The 21690-nt window shown below is 40.3% G+C and overlaps 1 protein-coding gene across 20 annotated transcripts in view; it reads left to right on the forward strand.

Moving 5' to 3' along the window:
* CDKL5 (cyclin dependent kinase like 5) overlaps positions 1-21690 on the forward strand; it is a 212381-nt gene that overhangs the window by 183103 nt on the left and 7588 nt on the right. For 19 of the 20 annotated variants that reach the window (XM_025437899.3, XM_025437914.3, XM_049107266.1 and 16 more), the window contains 5 exons: positions 57-162; positions 2859-2982; positions 10075-10174; positions 15113-15232; positions 18049-18449. In XM_025437899.3, coding sequence (XP_025293684.1) covers positions 57-162; positions 2859-2982; positions 10075-10174; positions 15113-15232; positions 18049-18435 — 837 coding nt within the window. In that variant the 3' untranslated portion in view covers positions 18436-18449. Of the gene's footprint in view, positions 1-56; positions 163-2858; positions 2983-10074; positions 10175-15112; positions 15233-18048; positions 18450-21690 lie in introns of those variants that run through there. The other variant, XM_049107267.1, reaches the window with a different exon arrangement.

A 21690-nucleotide genomic window follows, 5' to 3' on the forward strand; every position in this document is an offset into this window, starting at 1 on the left:
AAGCCACCTCATCACCACTCTATTGTAACTTTTTATAAACCTCTTTCTTGTCTCAGGGTGGAGCATATCATGACCCTCACTCTGATGATGGTGCCGCCCCCAAAGAAAATCGGCACCTGTACAATGACCCTGTTCCGAGGAGAGTTGGCAGTTTCTACCGAGGTAAGCCCAGCTCTGAGCACCCACCCGGGTCCTCTCTACCTTCCCCTTCCCTGCACCTCCAGCCCATGCCCTCCACTACACTTCACTGACTTGACTTCAGGTCAGCGCCATCCTTGTCTGTGTTGTCGCCTTCCAATACTTTTCCCTGCTTCGGGTTCAGGCCCTCATGGCTTCTGACTTGAGTTCTTTGAGTAGCCTCCCAGCTGATCTCCCTATCTCCCAAAATTGCCATCACATCAGTCTCTGGAATGATCCATCTGAAGCTGTGTCCTGGCCATACCACTCATTCATTCAGTTAAGTCCTAAAATATTTATTGAGGTCACCTGTATGCCTGGCACTGTTCTAGCTTAGAACATGTCCATGAATGAGACAGCCAGAGGTCTCCACCTTCACAGAGCTCACATTCTCACAAGGAGAGAACTACACTAAATGTAATAATAATGTAGAACAGTAAAAGATAAATGCTACAGGGCAAAAATAGAGCAAGGCAACCCACCGCCTGCCCCCAGTCCTCTCTCACCTGCTGATGGCCCTCCAGTGGTTTCCCATTGCCATCACAACAAGATCTAGATTCCTTAAGATGACTTTCCAGATATCCCATGCCCTGGTCCTTGCCATCCTCTCCAGCTGCTGCTCCTCCGATCTGAAACACATTCCCCCCATTACTTGGATAGCTTATTTTTGTCCCATGTAAGGCTCTAGTTTGAAATCCTCTGCAGTATGATGTCTTCCCTTTCCACCCAGACAAAGTAAAACATTTTCTTCTCTGCTCTATCCATGGTTCCTTGTCTAGGCCTCTAACATGACACAGACTTGATTCTCGGTCTTCATTTCTCTCTCACAAGGTTGCAAGGCCCTTTATCATATTTTCCTCTCTTACCCTCATTGACTAGCACACTGTCTGACAGTTTCATAAATATTTGTTGATTGGATGAAAGAGTATCTTCAAGTATACTTGCATAGCCTGAAAAATGTGCTTCGATGATTAACTGACAGCTGAAACAGAGGCTTTGGAGGCTGTATGGATTTAGGAGATGTTGACAGAAAAAGGCATCCCCTTTGAAGAGCTATGTAGCAATAGAATGAATGAGAGCCCCTCCAGAGCTCTAGCCCCTGTGGGGTGACTAACAGCAAGCCCACCAGAGTAGGGGCAAGGTTCTGGGTTTCCAAAGGCTTAGCTTCTCAAGGCCTCCTAAGAGTCATCATGACCTTCTATAGTTGCCCTCACCCACAACATTTGGCTTTTTACTATTCTGTTGATTTGGGGGGACAGCTGGAGGGGACATGAATTGGGGGAGAACATGGACAGTTGCTTGGTCATTTTAACTAAGAACTTGAGGCTAAATAAATGTATAGAAGTGTTATTTAGGACTAAATGTGTATTGAATTAGGCTACTTGTTTCCTCCTAGCCCCCCATTTGGAAAAAGTATAGGGCATTGAATATGCCATTTAATGCATTCTGTTTTTCCTCCTGCTGTGGTTACTTTAGAATCTTAAGGGGCTAAAATTTTAATCCAGATTAAAGTTAATTAAAATATTGTGTACATGAGCAAATACCTTTTTTTCTGTTACTATAAGTTTTACTTCCAAAATGGACCATACCTGTGTTATTTCTATAGGTGTCTGGAGCATATACTTTAATATAAAATGTTAACAAAGTTTTGATTAATTAGGAATGACAGTTTTATTTTGATTGCAAGTGAATTAAATTGGTTCATATCAGCAAAGCCCCTCATTTGTCTTCCTCATAATTCACTTCAAGATTTGGCAGGTAGAACATTTTTATTTTAGAAAGTCCAGAAATAGAAGGAAGAGACTTAACTAGGTGAAACATCTGGAGATATCTGTCATTTCAGTGATTCTACTAAATCTAACTGGATGAAGATTTAGTGGTACCATTGAAATGACAGATGTTTCCAGAATACTTCCTGTTTTTAGTCCTACTGGTTTCACCTGAGTCAGGTGAAATGGTGTCATTTATCTTGATATTTAGCCTGTATATTCCTTTGTGATGAAATTTGCAATATATTTTGATTTATGATCAAGCTTAAAAACTTAGAGAAAAAGCCTAACAGCCTCCCTCCATCCCACTCCCAACAAGGGGCAGAAAAGTACCCACATATGTTGTGGCTTGTCTTTCTCTTCATTCCTGGGTTGAGAACTTAGAGAAAAATAGTATTTTTGCAAATAACTGAATTTCTTTGGAATTTAGTTTAAAAAAATACAAAATTGACTCTGCCTCCCAAGTGTAAGGCTTAAAGCACAGTTAGTATACTGTAGCACATATATTGTTAAGAGTCACTTCAGACTAAGAATAGATTTTGCATAGTTGGATCTATGATGTAGGAAAGCCTCAATTTCAAAGAATGTCAAAAACAGTGAGAGGAGGCTGTCCTATTCATACTTTTAAATATCCTGCAATCTTCTTCATTTAAGCAGCTGACAAGTCAATTTATGTTTCGAATGTATACTGCCTGATGTTAACTTATCCTTGCAAACTAATGTTGTAATCACTGGGGGGATGGATAATGTTCCCTGGAATGCCTCCATCCTCAGAAAACACAAAAGGTATATAAAGGAGAAGGGGGGTTTTGACTTACTTGTTTGATTTGTGTGAGAGAGAATGCAGTTGAATAAGTTAAGAACTGCTTTGCCCAAAAAAGTCCATCAGTGACTGACTTTTTTGTTATTCAGTGCCATCTCCTCGTCCCGACAATTCTTTCCATGAAAATAATGTATCAACTAGAGTTTCTTCCCTACCATCAGAGAGCAGTTCCGGAACTAACCACTCAAAAAGACAACCAGCATTTGATCCATGGTGGGTATTTTGATTTGTTTTTACTCTCCTTTTTTCTAATTGTAGATTTGAGATTTCAAAGAATTCTGGATACACTTTTTAGCTTGCTTGCTTTCTCAAGAGAGATTGTTTGATTAGGAGACTGTGTTTTATCATTATTTGTAATGTTTTCTTTCAAGGTCAGCATTTATATTAAATATCACGTAAAAGAAGAAAAAAATCTGCTTGGTCACTAAATGCCTCACATATCTTCCATTGTGTTCTTCTGATAGGAATGCTATCTTTCAAAAAAAAAAAAAAGAAAGAAAAAGGAATGCTATCTTTCACTATCTCTTTTGTTGCTATTGTATCACAGAGCATGCATGTTGCTTAGCACTTCCTGTGCCAGGCTCACGTGGTTCTCAGTCAGCCTTTGGGGTGGGAGCAGCTCCCCTTCCACAGACAAGAAAGCTGCAGCCTCAAAATGAGAAAGTGCTTGCCTGGGCAGCCCTTAGCAGAGAGGAGAGGGGAGCCAAGATCTAGCCCCCCACGGGGTCTGACTAGAAAGCTTACAGTTTTGACCTCTGTGCCACCTGACTTGCATTCAGGGTGGAAGGAAAGAAATGGAGAAACACCCTTTATGCTACCACAAAAAAGCCTAACGGTAGTCACAGGCTAAAATGATGTGCTGGCTCTGCTTATCCTTTTATCTCTTTGTGTCGTGTAGTAAAAATTTAGGGAGAGTTGTATCATGTATTAAGTCTTGTCAGCAGATCTGCCTGGGGATTAAGGACCTTTTAAAAAACTAATAATAATGTAGACTGTCTACTCTTAGCTGCCCAAAGAGACTGCCCAGAATCCAGATGTGAGTGGTGTTTATGTGTACTTCATAAAACTACTAAGTTCTCTACTCAGAATAAAATGGTGCATCCCTGTAACATTGCAAATTTAGAATAGGGCCATTCTGTCAGATTTCCAGCTCTGGTGTTTATTGCCCAAAGTCACAGAAGTGTCTTGAGTCCCTCAGTACTCCTGACCCTGTGTGCTTATGCAGTTTTCACCCTGTTGGCAGGGTTGGATCAAGGTTTTAGTACTACTGCGCCCTATGGTAAAAATAACTTAGTTATTTTTAAAACACTAACAAAGACAATGTTTTTAAAGTTGTAAAGATTTTTATAAGCACAGTTTCCACTCATATGTACTAAATGAGAGTTTTAACATTAGTGCCTGAGAGGTTGGACTCAGGAAAGAGGACATCTTGATTAATGTCACCTTCTGTCCGTGTGACTTTAACCTCTGTCCCTCAGTTTCCTCATCTGTAAAAATAGGCCTAAGAATCCTACCTCCCTCACAGGATTCATGTGATCATTAAATGAAGGAAAACAACAAAAGCACCCAGAGCAGTGCCTGGCACGCAGTGACTTGTTACTGTTAGCTGCAGTGGTGTTTTACCACGGATGTCCTCTAGCTTCAGTATGACTTGTCAAGTGTCTCCCCTCCACTTGCTTTGCTGAGAAACTTTAGTGCATTCTTTTTCCATGTGACTGGAGACCAGTCCCCCCATACGTTAATCTGGGGGCACAAGCACAACTGGCAGTTACCTGCTTTGATAGTTTTTAAGTGAGCCTTTGACAAGCCATGAGGATAGTGTCTCAGTTGTATAGAAAAAATTGTTTTTTTTTTTTCTTGGACGTTGCATAATGGAGTGGTAATGTTTAAAAGAGAATTAATTGGTTACGGATTAACATCGTTCTATCACAATTAGGTCAGATCAAAATTAGTATCTTTTTAAAAAAATTTTTTTTTAGCAAAACAAGTCCTTAGCATAGAACTTAAGATTGATTGATTGATTGATTGATTGATTGATTTAAAACTTATTACTCTGTTGCCAGATCCTCCAGTTGAGCCTTCTGGAAGGGCTAGCACGCAGGGTGGCCCAAGGGTAGAGGTTAGGCTCCTTTTTGACCTCTCACCACCCTTGTCAGGTCTGGCCTTTGGGCATCTCCAAGAGGGAGGGACCCAGGGACTGGGTAGGGGTCTCTCCCTGGATCTCTACCAGGCAGATGGAGATGGTCCCAGACAAATGTTAATCACTTGGTGACTTGGGTTCCTTTGGACATCTCTCCTCACCTCTTTTTTTTTTTTTTTCTTTTCTTTTCTTTTTTTTTTTGTAAGCTCTATACCCACTGTGGGGCCTTTTTAAATAAGTTTTACATCCAGCTTACGACCACAAGATCAAGAGTTGTGTGCTTTTCCAGCTGAACCAGCCAGGCTCCCTATCCTACCTCTTCTTCTTTTATTTTTCCTTCCTCCTACCTCTTCTGTAATCCACCACCCACCACAGAGTGTCTAGAGGGCACTGCCAGACCACGGGGCCTGGACCAGGTTCTAATCCCCCCACAAAGGGCAGGCAAGTCACTGCATATCAGGTCTTGGGCCTGTATCCTCACCATTGTTCTGTCCAGCCACCCCATCACTTCCCTCAGGGGCAGGGAAACTGGGTGAAGTGAGGTGCCCCTATCCCCGAAGTGAAGAGCCAGATGACTGGTAGTCTGACTCTAAAACTGTCCCTCTTCACTCTGAGCCCTAAGTCTCATCTGCAAAGAAAGGGTTGTGGGCTGCCTTTGGAGCATCACATTCCATTCTAGGGCATTGTGAGGAAACTGCCCCCTGAGGAAGGGGGCCCAGAGAGGCCTTGGGGGCAGGCCTATCCAAATGTGGGATAAATAGTATTAAAAACATATTGTTTCTGTCTTTTTGATAGTCAGTTTGAGTAGAGCTTGTTTAGACCAGATATATATAGAAACTGGAAAACAGTTGTGTTTTTTTAAAAAGAATTAAAGGCATAATTGGGGCGTTGAACTTCAGACTTTAGACAAGCCTCTGTCAAGTCATCCCTACTGTGATATTGCTGTTAGGAAGCTTGAGAGGGTTTCAGAATTACCGCTTTGAATTGCAGTATTCTTTTGTCCCCACTGCCCCTCATGTTAATGCTGCTATGATACTTCTCCTTTGAGCATCACATCTAACCTGGTCTAAGTCATTTAATGAGTTTGACTTATCTTGATTTTTTTTTTCTTGAACAAGAGACCACATTGGTTCACAATATTGTGTATATTTGAGAGAAATGCGGCTTGATAATTTTTAAAAATGTGAATGGCCTTGCTGTGGTAACATAGTGAATCACTGTTCCTAAATTATCACTTGCCTAAGGGCAGTCTCTTTCTCCTTGATAGTGGTACTTCCCCATTTCTTTTGGGAAGAGAGTATTTCTGCAGTGTATATGTTTCTTGGAAAGATCAAGTTCCTATAGCATATTTTAAAGTGATAGAGATATTGTAGTATAATATCCAGAGTCGTTATTCTGGCCATCTCAGCTATCCAGAATCCAGTTAAGAACTGGGAGATGAGCCAGACTATCTCAGAACAAAAAAAAAAAAAAAGCAGAGTTAATGCAGTCAGATTCATCTTTACTAATAGGAAAATACCTCCACCCTCCCTATAAGCCTGTTTTCTCTTTTCTTTTCTTTTCTTTTCTTTCTTTCTTTCTTTTTTTTTTTTTTTTGAAGATTTTATTTATTTATTTATGAGAGAGAGAGAGATGGAGAATGTGCCTGCACAAGTGGGGAGAAGGGTGGAGGCCAGGGTTGCGGGGCTGCAGAGGGAGAGAGAATCTCTAGCGGACTCTGCTGAGCATGGAGCCCAATGTGTGGCTCAATCTCATGACCCTGAGATTATGACCTGAGCGGAAATCAAGATTTGGGTGCTCAACTGACTAAGCCACCCAGGCACCCTAAGCCTGTTTACTCTTAGGCACAGTTTTAGCAGTTAGCACTGAGGTTTTCAGGCAAGAAGTAATCCCAAGTAACAGTACAGTGTGAAGAGGGAACAAGATCCCAACGAATGGCCAGGGAGAGGAGAAGGGTATTTTTGCCTTTCTCAGGCTCCCATTGGGAATATCATTTCTAGTCCTCATGGTTTCATATGTAGAATAGATATCCACATAGCATATAGATTTATAAAACAGGCTGCTCTTAGTTTGCTTAAAAAGACAAAATATATACGTTTGGAAAGACTGCTGTCAAGTTTGGGTTTAAAAGTGATGTTTATACAGTAAACCAAATTAATTAGAAATTCAGTAATTAAGGTAAGCAAAAGATTGCTATCACTGCTCGCACAGTCCCAGGCTTTTTCTTCTGGTTAAGTTATGAATATATTGGCATCCATTATTGCTTGCCATCGTAACTTGCAAAACTGTTCACTGATTATTTTCTTCTCAGACATCAGCTGACTACTTTAGTCCTGTGGCCAGGGGAGGGGAGGTAGCAGGGAAAGTGTCACACTGCTATACTCAAGCCCTGGATGTCTGACCCTCTGTTAAACCTTTGGGCATCTTGCCTTGAGTCTGTGAGCAGCTTGAGGTCACACTCCTTGTTTTATTTTTCTCTCTAGACCCGATACCTAACACCGGCTTATTACTACATACACAGTACTACATGAATGTTGGTTGGCTTTGATTCCATCAACTTTATTCCTTCCTTTTTTAGGGGAGTCTTTGGAAATCTCTCTTTCCTCTTGACCCCTTATAAAAGGGGTTATGTTATGAGGATGTCAGAGTAGGGGGAGATTGCTACCCCCACCCCAGCTGTTTGATCAGCCCTGGATAATGTGCCAGGTGACTAGCTGGGTGGGCCTTCTCAGAGGTCCCGTACCTGAGATGGATGTGATCACCCACTTGACCTTCTCTTGTGCTGCTCCTTTTGGAACTGTCTGTTGCCTATACCAGGTAGAATCATAGGGTCCAGACTTGACAAATGAGGTAAGTTATGGTATAATATTGGTTATAACTGATCAAGTTTCTGTCTTCATCCTTTTGTACAACACACAGCTTTTTAGGAGCCTGTGTTCCAAGTGGCTTCTCTCTGTCTCTACCTCTCTCTGTGTCTATCTTCCAGGCTTTTTCCCTCTGTTTCTCTAACTTTCTGTATGTGTATGTTTCCATCTAGCTTCTCCTCTCTCTCCCACTTGTACTCTTTTTCTTTTTCTTTCTCCTTGGCTTCCTTTTTGTATCTTTTGTGATACATGCTTGCTCACACTTTACTCCTAGCTTTCATCCTTTTAGTTCAGGGTAATTTATTTCCTTTTTTTTTAGTCTCTGGGATCTTTGCCTGCCTGAATCTTGGCCCCATCACCTCTGTTCAGTCTCAGTCTGAAGATGTTTTCCTCATCATTCCTCCTTCCCTTGGGCTCTAGTTTATCTAGTATCTCTGAAAAGACCCTGCAGAGGGTCTCTGATTCGTCTTCCCTGCATTTTGTGCTCATAAGGGACTACAAACCCTGGGCTTTTTCTCCTGTTGCTGTTTATTGTTCATTACCCTTCTCACTGGCCCCGTCACTTTCATTTTATTGGATAGAGACTCTACTTCCCATCTCAGATCTCTTCCTCCTAGGACTAGTGTCTCAGGCCTTCTCTTGCCCTCACACCAGCATTAACATTCTTAAAGTAATGCCCATTCCCATCCTGATCTTGCAGTCATGACCAACGCCTTCCCCTTAAAAGATTTTCCAGATTGGCAGAAAGCACTTTTACTACTGACCCTCGGCAGGCCTTGGAGATTTTGTTAGACTTACATTCTGATCAGTAAAAAAGAACTTGTGCCTGTTAATCTGAACGCTTTGATGTGCTTCTAGGTTAGGTGCAGACCCCATTATGGAAGGACATAAGCTATATCATAAGCAAATAGTTCTTTAACTTCTGGAAGTTATAGGATATTAAAAATAGTATTGCTGATTGGTCTGGATGCTATGTGAGATTCCTTTCAATTCTGAGAGTTGTGCTTTTGTGATTCTAGCAAACTACACTGTTTTATTGTGTTCCTTAGAACTGATCTTTTCATTATTCCATTCTTACCTATTCCATCATACCTGAAGTTTTCTAGCTTTCAAAATTGTAAATGTATCATTCTGAGTTCTAATGCTAGCTATTTTTATTGGTTGTGTTGTACTATGACACTTTCACTTCAGAACTTGGAACTCTCTCAATGATGTTTAAAATTGCAGATCCTAATGAGTTTCAGGAACACTTGGGCCCACCGTACATCTTTTTACTTCCTTGGTATTCCTATTTAACTTTTAGGCTAAACACTTAAGAAAAAAAGATCATTGCTCCTTCAGAGTCATGTTTTCCTGATCTCTTCCTTTGGTGTCTTAGATCTTGAGTTTTTGGTTTTTCAAATGAATTTTCTGTGGTTGTACAACCTCTTTTATTATATCTGTAGTACAAGAATAACACCAGTTGGGCTGCATTTTAAAGACTGTAAATTAATGTAATGCAGGACCTCTGTTAACATACAAGTCAGCAACTTATTAGGGCCAAGGTGTCCTGTTTGCTGTCTATTAATACCTCCTATTTGTGTTAAAATACCTGGTGGTATCAGTGTGGTTTGAAAATTAATGTTGTCAGTATTTTCAGTTAGCAGCTTTTTTTCCAAGAGTGCTTTGTATTAAAGCATTCATCTTGTCTACGTTTTTTCTTACCTGATCTATTTTTCAATTTAGTTTCAATAAATGGGTATATAAGGTTTTTTATAAAGGAATTTTCCAGTTTGAGGTAATTTTTACTTTTATTTACAATGCTTTTGTAGTATCATTGGTTTTTTGGTTTTTGGTTTTTGGTTTTGTTTTTTTTATGTTCAGTATCTTGGCAAGCCCGTAATAATGAACTTGTTGAGCTGACTTTAGAAAGGTAAATAGAAAAATGAAGATATTGAAAATGTTTCAGCTATTTCCCTTGGAGAGTTATGCAAAAGGCATCCTTTAAACTATGCTTTTCAGACTCTCAAATTTTGAGATTTTCAACAGCATGAAAATGGTCCTGCAACCCAGTTACCAGATCATTTGTAATAACGCTCAAATTGCCAGTTCAAATGTACCTCTGCCAAAGGCTAATCATTAACCATGGTTGATTAGATTCAGTTCCTCCTGTGCTTTTATAAAGGCTTTTTACCTATGTACTTGATTTTTCATGGCTGTTTGAATCTGGTTTCATGCATTTTTTAGGCTTCATTGTATTTGTCATATAATGGCAGGAGAATGATTGAAAGATCAATATGATAAAAATGTCTTCCCATTTAGGAAAAGTCCTGAAAACATTAGTCATTCTGAACAACTCAAGGAAAAGGAGAAACAAGGTTTTTTCAGGTCAATGAAAAAGAAAAAGAAGAAATCTCAAACAGTAAGTAGACGGCTACTTTCTATATACAGTGGCAAACGAGTCTGTATTAGTCTGTGGGTATTTTACATTTTGTACATGGCAATGAAAGTGAATTATTTTCTTATTGAGATTTGACATGCATACATTGTATATGTGTCTTTCTAAATTCTATACAACTATTCTCCTCTCACAGAGCCTTTTCTAGATTCCACAGAATCTCCCGAGAATAGAAGAAATTTAATTTGGACAAGAGAGAATACTTTAAACCTCTCTCAATAAACATCCAGTAAATTGTTATTCATGTAAAAACTATGAAGCTGCAGGATTTCTTTTTCTTTGGGGGTTAAGGAAATGTGAAAACTTAGAAAATAGTTTTGGTTTATGCTTAAACCTTGAAATCTATAACTAACCATCATTCATTATTCTTCCCTGGCTGGTTTTCCAGTTGCCATGTTGACAAGTGCATTTCTGGGCTGCATAATCACAGAGAGGAGAATAGTGTTTGACATTTCAGGGTTTGCTTTAGTAGGAAGACATGTTTATCTTGTGACTGAACTGTGAAATGGAATGAGTCTTATCTCCTGGGAGCCCTCTGCCTGAACCAAGGTTTGGCTCCATGGAACCGTGCACATCACATCACTGAACCACCCAAGCAAGGATTCTGCTGGTTAGTGACGTGAGAAAACATGGGGAAGCCAGGCCTCTAGGCCAGCAGGAGCTTCTTCACCCACGTGAGGCCTGCTTCCCTCTTTGCTTTATGGTACTTTCAAGAACAGACTGTTGAGTCAGCTATTTTAAACGCTTTTGTTTTTATTTGTACTTCTACATGATTGACTCTCATTTATTTAAAAAGGAAAAAAGATAAAGACCTTCCTAGATTACCTTTCTAGATAATCCTTTCACTTGCATATTTGTTAAATTGATGTATTTCATTATAGAAAAATTGAGAAAAGTGATCATTTCTAATCTTATCACCCTGTCACACTGATCTTATGACCCTGTTATAACTAGCATTAGGATTTTGGTATATTTTCTCCTAGCTTTTTAGCCTATGCATATGTTTGTGGAAAGAAGGTAGTTTTTTTAGTTTGTTTTAAATAATAGTAATCCTAGTAGTACAGTTTTGTTTCTGACTTTCAATAATATATCTGTCAATCACACACATAATATATATGTTATCTTCATTTTAATGTCTGCGTAATATTTCCTGAGACATTCATGTTTAAAAAAAAAGACTGCCTAAATCTCTAACTGAAATTCACTTAAAACAAAATGTCAACTCAAAATGCCACTCAATCAAATATTGCTACATTTGTTATTTAGACTGGATGAACAGATCTGATTTATTTAAAGTGAAAAAGCATAAAATATTTCACATGCCAGTACAGTAAAGCTTTTATCATTTTCTGTAGAACATATTTATCCATCATGAACATTGAACATAGACTACCTCTCCTAACCACTGTTATTTTTATTTTGAGGTTTTTGTTCTTAACCTCAGGTCTACTAACCTAACCTACGGTGCGGTAGTTAAGTAGAAGAAAGTAGCAGGAACTAAGGAATTAAGATGTTTTATGTGTAGATTTGGCTTTTGATGCCTGTCTGTGTTAGACTAACGTTAAACTTAAAGCCCCTGGCTCACCATGGCCTGAGTTGAGTGTTTACATGTTGACTGGCTCTGTTATTCAGGATCTGGTTCAAATTTTAGATTTTTAAATATTATCAGTTAGAGTAAATAGGAGAATAATTATTTTCTAACATCCTCTCCACTCAAACTGTTTTAAAAGATTTTTATACATTTCATTTTCGATATGTTAAAGGAACTGTAAAATATCTCCACATCAGCCACAATGATTTTTTCCAAATCAAAAGTTGTTTGTGCCTCTGCATTTTTTAATTAAAAGAATTTTTTTGAGAGAGAGAGGGAGGCACACAGGGAGAAAGAGAATCTCAAGCAGCCTCAACACCCAGCGCAGAGCCCAAAGTGGGGCTTGATCTCACAACCCTGAGATCATGACCTAAGCCAAAATCAAGTCAGGTGCCCGACCGACTAAGCCACCCAGGCGTCCCAGAAAAAAAAAATGTTTTAAAGACTGGTATCTAGAGTAAGATTTTCAAAGAGCTCTCTATATTCTGTCGGATTTCAGGCTCCTAAGCCTGGCATCACGTTAACTCTGTCTCCTTAAAGTGAGCACTGAAGCAGAATTAAAGTCAGCTCTACCCCCGCCCCCCAACTTTCTAGAACTCAGCAAAAGGAAACTAGGTAAACCAACTTTGAAAGCTTTAAAAGCTTTGTGGCCTTTGCTTAAAACTCAAACAAAAAAAGAAAGAAAGAAAGAAAGAGAAAAAAAAAAAAAGAGATGTGGTGCCCAGGCCATGTAAAGAAAAGGATATTTTTAAACCTCAGCGGGTCCTAAATCCAGTTTAACACCTTTATTTCACTGATAGAAGACTGCCCAGGCAAGTTGTGACCTGCCTGAAGTCGCGTAATCAGGAGAACCAGAGGTGGGTTCTCCTAAATAGCAGGCCCAGGCTCAGTCCCTGCCACAGGCCCATCTCTGGTGGAGAGCCTCTGGCCACCGATTCCTGGGCACTCTCTTAGGGCCTCTTTAGCCATGTATTACTCTTCCCTGGGATCCTGTCATGGGAACAGAAACCTTCAATTGGCTATCTTACTTGAATGTCTTCATACAAGGTGATCTGAATGCCTTCATATATATATATTCTAGTTCTCTAACAATTGAGCTATCCAAAAAAGGGAAAAGTGATGCCAAAAAATAATTCTGTATTGTAAAGGTGCCTGCTTTGACTCAAGCAAATCTGGAAGCCGCCTTGGGAAATCTGGCTTCAGTTCCATATCCAGAGTTACATAAGCCCCAAGAGCATATGGTGACTTTGCCAACTTGGTAATTGTACCCTAGTTAGTTAGTATCTCAATTGGTAATCATGCGTCAATTTAAAGATTGAACTGTTTGTTTTTTTTTTTTTCACTTTGAAAACCTGTATTCTGAATTGTGCTACATATTTTCCATGGGGTAAATATTTCTTTAACAGCATAGAACCAGACTGTTTCTTTGATGGTACAGTCCTGCAACAGTGATACTACCTCTTCCAAGTGATGTTTTCCGGTTCAAGAGTTGACCATGTTCAAAAGGGTTTGCAGTATCTTCTCCACCCCCCGCCCATAGGCAAATCACATGGTCAGTTATTTAATTGCTAAAGTCCTCTCTCGCAATTAGGAAAAGATTAAAGTTCACCAGTAGCCCTTTAAACAATTCTTTATAATCGTACTTATGATAATAAATAAATCCTTACATGTTTTGTAAGCTCAGTGTGACTAGATGTGTGTAGGTTTCTAGACATTCCTATTATAGGTAAGGCTCATGACTACATGTTCTTTATATATACTGAAGTTTTTGCAGGTTTTGAATTTACTTTGTTGGCATCTTCATGTCCAGGTGAGAAATGACACAGAACTCCTCTAGGTGCACACACGGCACAGGGATTCCTTAAGTGACTGTTAACATTGAACAATATCAGGGCTCCCAAGGGCTAGGAGTTTCAGTAAGAACACCCTTTTTTCTTTTTTTCTTTCTTTTTCTTTTCTTTCTTTTTCTTTTCTTTTCTTTTCTTTTTTTTTCTTTCTTTTTTTTTTTTTTTGCAATTAGTTTATTTGTATCTTATATTGCAGACAGATTCCACCAACGGGGAGAATCCAAGCATCAAGAAATCCCTCTTTCCTCTTTTTAATTCAAAGAATCATTTAAAGCATAGTTCTTCTTTGAAAAAGCTTCCTGTAGTCACTCCACCCATGGTACCCATTTTTACATATGGTAGCCCTGCAAACTGCTCCAGTAAACTTGTTTTACTGATGACAACAGCATGTCTTTTATTTTCATGAGGTCATATTCTCTTTGTGCTAGTTAAGTACCTGAGCCAGTTCCATAAAGTTACTGAAATACCAATTCTTTGCCATTCTGGATTTTGTGAATCAGTTAAGGAAGTTGAAGCATTAAAAGGCTACTAAACAAACTAGTGAAAGGCTAGTTTGGGTTGTCTAGTTAGCCACTTGTGGGCAGACGGCATTCATAAAATCTCTTATTTCCTGTAAAGAATTTGATTAACATTTATAATTAACAATGTCTTTTCATTCGGCTCACAAAGTCTGTTAACATTTGGTTGGCAGTTTGTTCTTTGAAACCAAGTTGAATTGACCAAATTGAGTGAGCCGGCAGGCTCTACTTTTCTTAGCCGGTGATTTGCTTTTTCCTTGCCTGGCTCTAGTTTTTGCTGGTCACTTAGTAAAGCCAGAGCTTTTGCTTGGCATTTGGCATTATTCTATGTTCACCAAAATCAGTGAATGGACCAATTGCATTAATCTGGAGTTTGTGGCACAAATTTCCAGCATTTTTATACTATATAACGCTAGACCCAGATTTATTGGGCAATGTCTTGGGAATATGATTCAAACCATACTTTCCCACTTCAGTATCCTTGAAAGCCTGATAGACTTCTTTGGGCGCCACCAAATACAATGTTTGGATCATTTTCCCAGCAGGAGCAAATTTTTGTTTTATTGAACTGGTTCATAACCTAACTGCAATATGGAATGAGGATACGACAAACAATTTCTGGTACAGCCCAATTTAACTGCTCTCTCTTACAGCGACTAAAACTAACAGCATGGGAATGCTTTAAGGGTTGAGGTTTTAACAAAGCTGCATGACATCTGCCAATTTTTCCTAATGCAGGGAAAATTATTAAGAGGGCAGCAGAATTTAACTGGCATCACTTGCATTATGAACATTGGGAGAGTTTTGGTTTCTTTTTTTATTGGGGGCGCGGGGTCGAGGTTTGGTTTCCTTTGATGTGCTTTTGTTCTCCTCTTGGTGTGTGGTTGCATATCTTAATTAGGCTTATTGGGGTTCTTACTGAATCCTTCCCTATATTCTCCTCTAGGTGCCCAATTCTGACGGCCCCGATCTTCTAACATTACAGAAAGCCATTCATTCTGCTAGCACTCCGAGCAGCAGACCAAAGGAGTGGCGTCCTGAGAAGATCTCTGATCTACAGACCCAAGTGAGTGGTGCCTGTAACACTCCTAGATTCTAGACTCTGCAGTGACTTATCTCTTTTGAGAGGTGGGCGGGTTTGAGGAATTTAGCCTCTCAGTGTTACAAGGCTGACATCCTCCTCAGAATATACCGTCACTGTGAATAGCAGATGCATCTTGGGAGTCCAGGTGAATCTCATTTCAGTGACTCGTGTCTTAATGAGAAAAAAAAAGTGAGCTTCCATCGGCCTTCACCTAGCCCTGGGTGGAGTAGGATGTTGGGGGGTGGGTGTTAGATGAAGTGTAAGGGGGATAATTAAGATGTGGTCTCAGCCCGTAAGTACTACATATCTTAGGAGAGAGAGAAAATCTATAAGTAACCATAATTCATGGTAAAAAGTGAGGCATGCCATAAAATGTACAGGAGGGTGAGAGGAGGAGGTAGTGGGAAGATGAAGATTTTGTTAAATGTGGTATAGCATATGAATTGGGCCTTGAAAGATACGATATCTTGAAAGAATACCTTTCAAGATACCTTTCTTGAAAGAATAAAATTCTGAAATTGATACTATTTTTGATAGAAAATTGAACAGTTGCATTTGGAACTGTATATTAGACAGTATTGTATAATTGTATTTATCTGCCATAATGGGAAATAAGCAGAAAATGAATCAGTAGATTTTTTCAGGTAACTGAGGTTTATCTCCTTTGGACAACTATTTTGATTGAAAAATTTTTAATATTGCATCTTTATAGTATCCTACAACAAGCACAGTGACATAATCTAATTTGTTTTTTGATCATATTAACATATTTTATAAATCCAGTATTCCTCCGTACTGTAGTTTCTGACAATCCTCATGAGCTTCTGAATGAAGCTCTAGGATTGCTTGTATTTATAGATAGATAGATAGATAGATAGATAGATAGATAGATAGATAGATAGCCAGCCAGCCACAGATTTCTGTAATTTGGAGGCAGAGGATCTATTTTTTTTTTAAGATTTTATTTATTTATTCATGAGAGGCACAGAGAGAGAGAGAGAGAGGCAGAGACACAGGCAGAGGAAGAAGCAGGTTCCATGCAGGGAGCCTGACGTGCGACTCCATCCCTGGTCTCCAGGATCAGGCCCTGGGCTGAAGGCGGCGCTAAACCGCTGAGCCACCTGGGCTGCCCAGAAGAGGGTCTATTTTTATAGGTTTGTTGTGTACTTTCTTTAACTGTTACTTAGAGCCACTGACAGGAGTTCCCAAATTTCACTTGTATTTGCCCAACCATTTATATTTTCTACTTCTAATGTAACATAGGCCAAGGGGGAGAGAAGAGGACAGAAAGGGTGTAGAGAACCAGATACCTAAGTTGTTGGGTATGTTTCTGAACCAAAAGCACAAGACTCTGAGTGAGGGCCTGGTCTTCTCTTCCCAGTTTTATAAAAAGAGTATGGGGCTTTAGAACCTTCTTTGTGTAGCCATTTCTTATGCTAAGAAGCACCTTTCAGGCTACTTTATATCTCCAACTGGACCCAAATTTCTGTAATTGCTCAATAGTCACACGTGGTTAGGGCTGTAAAAATCACTAGGAATCTCATTGTGTTATCACACCAGTTTCAGTAACAAAAAACACAACTTTGAGCGCTCATGATGTGTACTGTGCTGTGCCACCTCCCCTGGGGACCACAGAGCTGTCTTGGACAGACTTTGGAATAGCCATGGAAGGTACTTCCCCAGGAGCAATTTCTGCCTGAGTCCATTCTCAAACAATTCCTCTTCGATTTCAATGCTCTTTTCCTGCAAATCTTTTAGTACTCCTTGAGATCATCAACATTTTATTAAAACTTTACCAAGCCCATAGACGCACAGCCTGTAGCCAGAGGTGGCCCTAGGCTAGGGCTACATTCGGAGTGCAGGCTTCCCATCAAGGACCCTAAATTTCAGGGTGCCTTCACATGCCTCTTCTGCTGTTAAGCCTCATCATGCATCAGGTAGAGGAGGGGAGAGCAGTGAACCACCTTTTTACCAGTGGGAAGCCCGTGGTTCAGCAGTCCCCTGAGAAGAGTCACCCAGTGTGGGGTAGGTGGCTGCTGGGACTCTCTCTTCTGCCCTGCAGCACAGTCCCCTGCCCAGTGTAGCACCTCTGGGGTCTGGGCCTCCACCATACAGCAGACAGGCATGTTAAGAATCCAGAGCCTCCTGAGAGTGAATTATGTTTTAGAGTCCATAGGGCTTTTGCTGTTTTTTTTTTTCTCTGCTTTGTTCACTTTTCAGTGCTCAAATCCGACCCCCACCGCCAAAAAAGTAAAAGTGCAGAAAGGGAAGGGGAAAATTGGGGTGATAAGAACAGAAGGGGGATATGCAATATTTAGCTGAGTATGTTGCTACCTAAATGAAAAATTACATTTTTTCAGCTTTCTCTTGCTGCTAGGTAGGGTTGAATGGCTGAGTCCTGGCAGGTTAAAAATAAGTGGCAAGTTTATGTGGAGCTGTTGGGAAGTCTTCTCAAAAAGAGAGAGGCATATTCCTTTTGCTGCTTCCTGCTGGCTGAGTCGAGATCTGCCCCCTGTCAAGATGGGATGCAGCCAGATAGAAGGTGCCTAAGCCTTTGATCAGCCAGCACACCAGCTCTAGAGTCCTTATCTAGATCTCTAGGCTTTTTCGTTAAAGATAAATAACTTCGATCTTGTCTGAAAAAGAACAAGAGGACAGATGAGGCTAGACTTAGCCCCTCTTCCCCTGTGCCTGCCCCGCTGGCTACATGCAGTCATCTCAGATCTGTGCTCTGTCTCTCTCAGCTTTCGAGTCTACTCTAAATTAAGTCCTATGCACACTCTCATCTTTTTTTTCAGAGCCAGCCGTTAAAATCACTGCGCAAGCTGTTACATCTCTCTTCAGCCTCAAATCACCCGGCTTCCTCAGACCCCCGCTTCCAGCCCTTAACAACTCAACAAGCCAAAAATTCCTTCTCAGAAATTCGGATCCACCCCCTGAGCCAGGCCTCTGGCGGGAGCAGTAACATCCGGCAGGAGCCCACACCGAAGGGCAGGCCAGCCCTCCAGCTGCCAGGTCAGATGGACCCTGGTTGGCATGTGTCCTCTGTGACTCGGAGTGCCACAGAGGGGCCTTCCTACTCTGAACAGCTGGGTGCCAAGAGTGGGCCAAACGGGCACCCTTATAACAGAACAAATCGGTCTCGAATGCCAAATCTGAATGATTTAAAAGAGACAGCCTTGTAATGTGTGCTGGGGTGGGGGTGGGGGGGTAGGTAAGCCAGTGGGAAGGGGATGGGAGGGTGTGGGGGGGTGGGGAATGGGGCTGGGCTGGGGTGGTCAGCCAGTATTTTCAGCTTTATGAAGGTGAGTGCAATATTGTATGTGTGGAGCCCTCTGGCTCCTCACGGCCACAAATGCTAGTCAGGGATCTTAGAGCCGCAGGAGTTTCTTAGGGACTGCTGGTCCCCACGGATCTTGTGTGAGAATGGATAGAGTGTGCCATTGAGGAAGAAGACATTCTTGCCAGTTTCTCCCCTGCACATTCCAGCTTTAGTGCAATCCCTGTTGAACTTAGGAAAGCTAGGATGTGTTCTGGTACTGCAAGGGATAGAAAAATTCGTGTTGACCGATGCCCTTACCACAGATTTTCTTTCTTCTTTTTTTTCTTTTTTTTCTTTTTTTTTTAGCCTAAACTAAATGTGGGGTTTATTGTAATCCAAGAGTATTCCTTTGAAGGGTTAGCAGATGAACTAACTGTATGTCTTAAATTGTTTTCTAAACTTCATATTTGATAGGATTTGTAACATTTATTTATAATTAACATTGTACTGTTCTAATCATACCTTTTATGTTAAATGTAAAGTTATTTTGAGCTGTTTGGAACATTGTGAAGCAGTGGGACAGCTACAGTAGTTTCTATAAAAACTAAACAGTAACCTTTATATATTGCATCAGGAGTATTTTATTCTATATATAAATATATATATGGTAAATATCTGTCTGTTTTATAAATATAATCATTTAAAGAAAGTATCATTATGACACTATCTGCCATATTTTTATACATTTGTGATATGAAGTGAGTATTATACTTCTAATCAAGGGAGCTGAATTGTGGCTATGTGTGACTATCAGTGGGAACCGTGCTCAACTTTTAGGCCCCAGCAGTAGCCTCTAGACATGATCCTTGGTAGCAGATGAGATGCAGCATCTCCTCCCAAACCCATAGGCAAGACAGTCGGGTAGGCCAGTGAGAGCTCTAGCAGGCCTTGTTGTCTCCGTCCTCACAGTTGGCTCCTGTTTGCATCCAGGGACGTTCTTTGCGCCTGAGGAGACGATAGATCCAGGGTTACTCATGGGTCTTTGTAGAGAGAATATGCTTTTCTCCTTAGTGTTAGTGTAGAGTGTAGACCAAAGATTTGCCAGTGAACATTCCTAGGTTGCAAGGTTGCAAGAGGAACCTGTCTGCAGATCTTGCAAACCAGCTCTATGCTCCTGAATCCTGTGCGCTGTACCGGAGACTCTTGGCTGGTGGGGTGTGAGATCTGTATGTGGCATTTCTATTTCTAAATGTTTTGTTGTTGCTGCTGTTGTTGCTGTTGCTGTTGTTGTAATTGCTCTGTCCAGTATATTTAAAAGGCTCCTGAAGCAATTCCAGATGTAGAGAAAATTGCTGTGCTCACTTTTTCTTCCTGGGACTATCCATTTATAACAAAGTTATCATGTACATCAGTACACACACATGATCAGAACAGGACTTCTTTCCCTCATTTGATCTCCTTCAACTCCCAAGTTACTCCAAAGCATCATCAAGGCCTGTGGCCAACAAGGGTTACAGCCCCGTGTCTCTGGGCTATCCTTGACGGAAATCACCTCAATACCATCTATCAAGAGAATTCAACTTTTGGAAATAGTCTCTTAGCAATAATATTTTTAAAGACCCATCCCCACCCCCACCCCTCAATATTTATCACTTGTCCCAGGATTCTGAGAGCATTGGCCCCTGAATCAAGTCAGCGATAATTGAAATGTGCTGAGTTACTGTTCCCTCACCCCCAAGATTTTGAGAATGATAGCTCTGATGATTATAAAGATTATAAAGAAAAGGTCTTAGTTTCTTTGAATCTTAAATTGTGTGCATATTACATTTTTATATAACTACTATAATGATGTGTATCGATTATATATAGAGGTCATTTTAAGGTGCTTTTTATTTGATTTTAATAAGTGTAATAGGCACTAAAATGAAACTCAACTGGGTACTATCATTAAAACAGTTTGATTCAAACCAGTAGTTTGCATGCTCTTCAGTTCTTTTTATATCTTGTTTCTTTCACCAGTTCAGTACTCTTTAAGTAGCTCTGAATTCTGGCTTTTCCCAGGCAAGCTGCTCAGTTATATAAGTGATGTGAACCCTTAGCAGTTTTTGCCTGGATACTAATGACTCTAAAAGGGTGTGTAACTCTTCTTTTTCATACTAGATCTATATCTTGTAATCCCCCCTTGCAAACCAGATACTACATTTTTTTCCTCTGGAAAGACTTCTCACTGTGCTGTGCGCTTAGGAACTGCGCAGTCACATTGCCATGCTGTGGCATTTGAGGCTCGTTGTCACCTAGGGGCTGGTTTCCCATGTTTTCATCCTTGCTAACACTGGGATCTCAGATGTTTGCAGAACATTTATATTCATGATGGTTCTTCAAAGAAGGGCTAGAATAATTGCCTTCTACCTAGAGCAAAGTAAACCTAACTGATGAAGAGTCAATACATACTTTTCGTACATTCCCAGATTTGAGCCAGAAAATATCTACAGTGTTTTCAACCAGTGTTTTTGAGGTAGCTCTTTTATCCTCTTCTCCGCTTTTGTCCATTCTGACTTTTCATTGACCTCAGTAAGCTATAATAAGTGAACTACAATCCGCATTTCTAGCATGTATAATTCTCTTCCTGCTCGCCGAGGGGAATGGTCAAGTTTTCTCTCAAAACTAATGGGCCCTCTCTTAGCATTTAATTGTTGTTTTCCTCTGGTTGATGAATCATTGACCTCACAAAAATTGCCATCCATGATAAGAAGGATATGATTTTAAAGTCACACAAGTCTGCGTTTTCTTTAGGAAGGGAAATTTATAATGTTCATATTCTGCTATCTGCCCTAACATCCTAAGGGATAAAATATCACTGAATGAAGGCTTATGAATTGCTTTATTTTATGGAAGTATTGCCGATCTCCTTTTGAAAAGAAACTCTGCTTTGCTCTTTTTCTACTTTTACTTTACCACCATCTTCACTCCTCAGAAGTTCTGAATGAACTTTTACTATACCTTGCTTGGTCTCAGCTTGAGGGTTAGCCTCTTCAGAGCCCAAGATCAAAAGTGCTCTGTGCTAAGGAGCTCAAGTGAGCTGTCTCTGTAGCAGTGGTTCTCAGTCAGGGCCAATTCTGCCTCCCTGGGACATTTGACAATGTCAGAAGACATAGTTGGTTGTTGAAACTGGGAGTGG

This window comes from Canis lupus, chromosome X, assembly GCF_003254725.2.
Source record: "Canis lupus dingo isolate Sandy chromosome X, ASM325472v2, whole genome shotgun sequence".
In the NCBI taxonomy this organism is placed as follows: domain Eukaryota; kingdom Metazoa; phylum Chordata; class Mammalia; order Carnivora; family Canidae; genus Canis; species Canis lupus.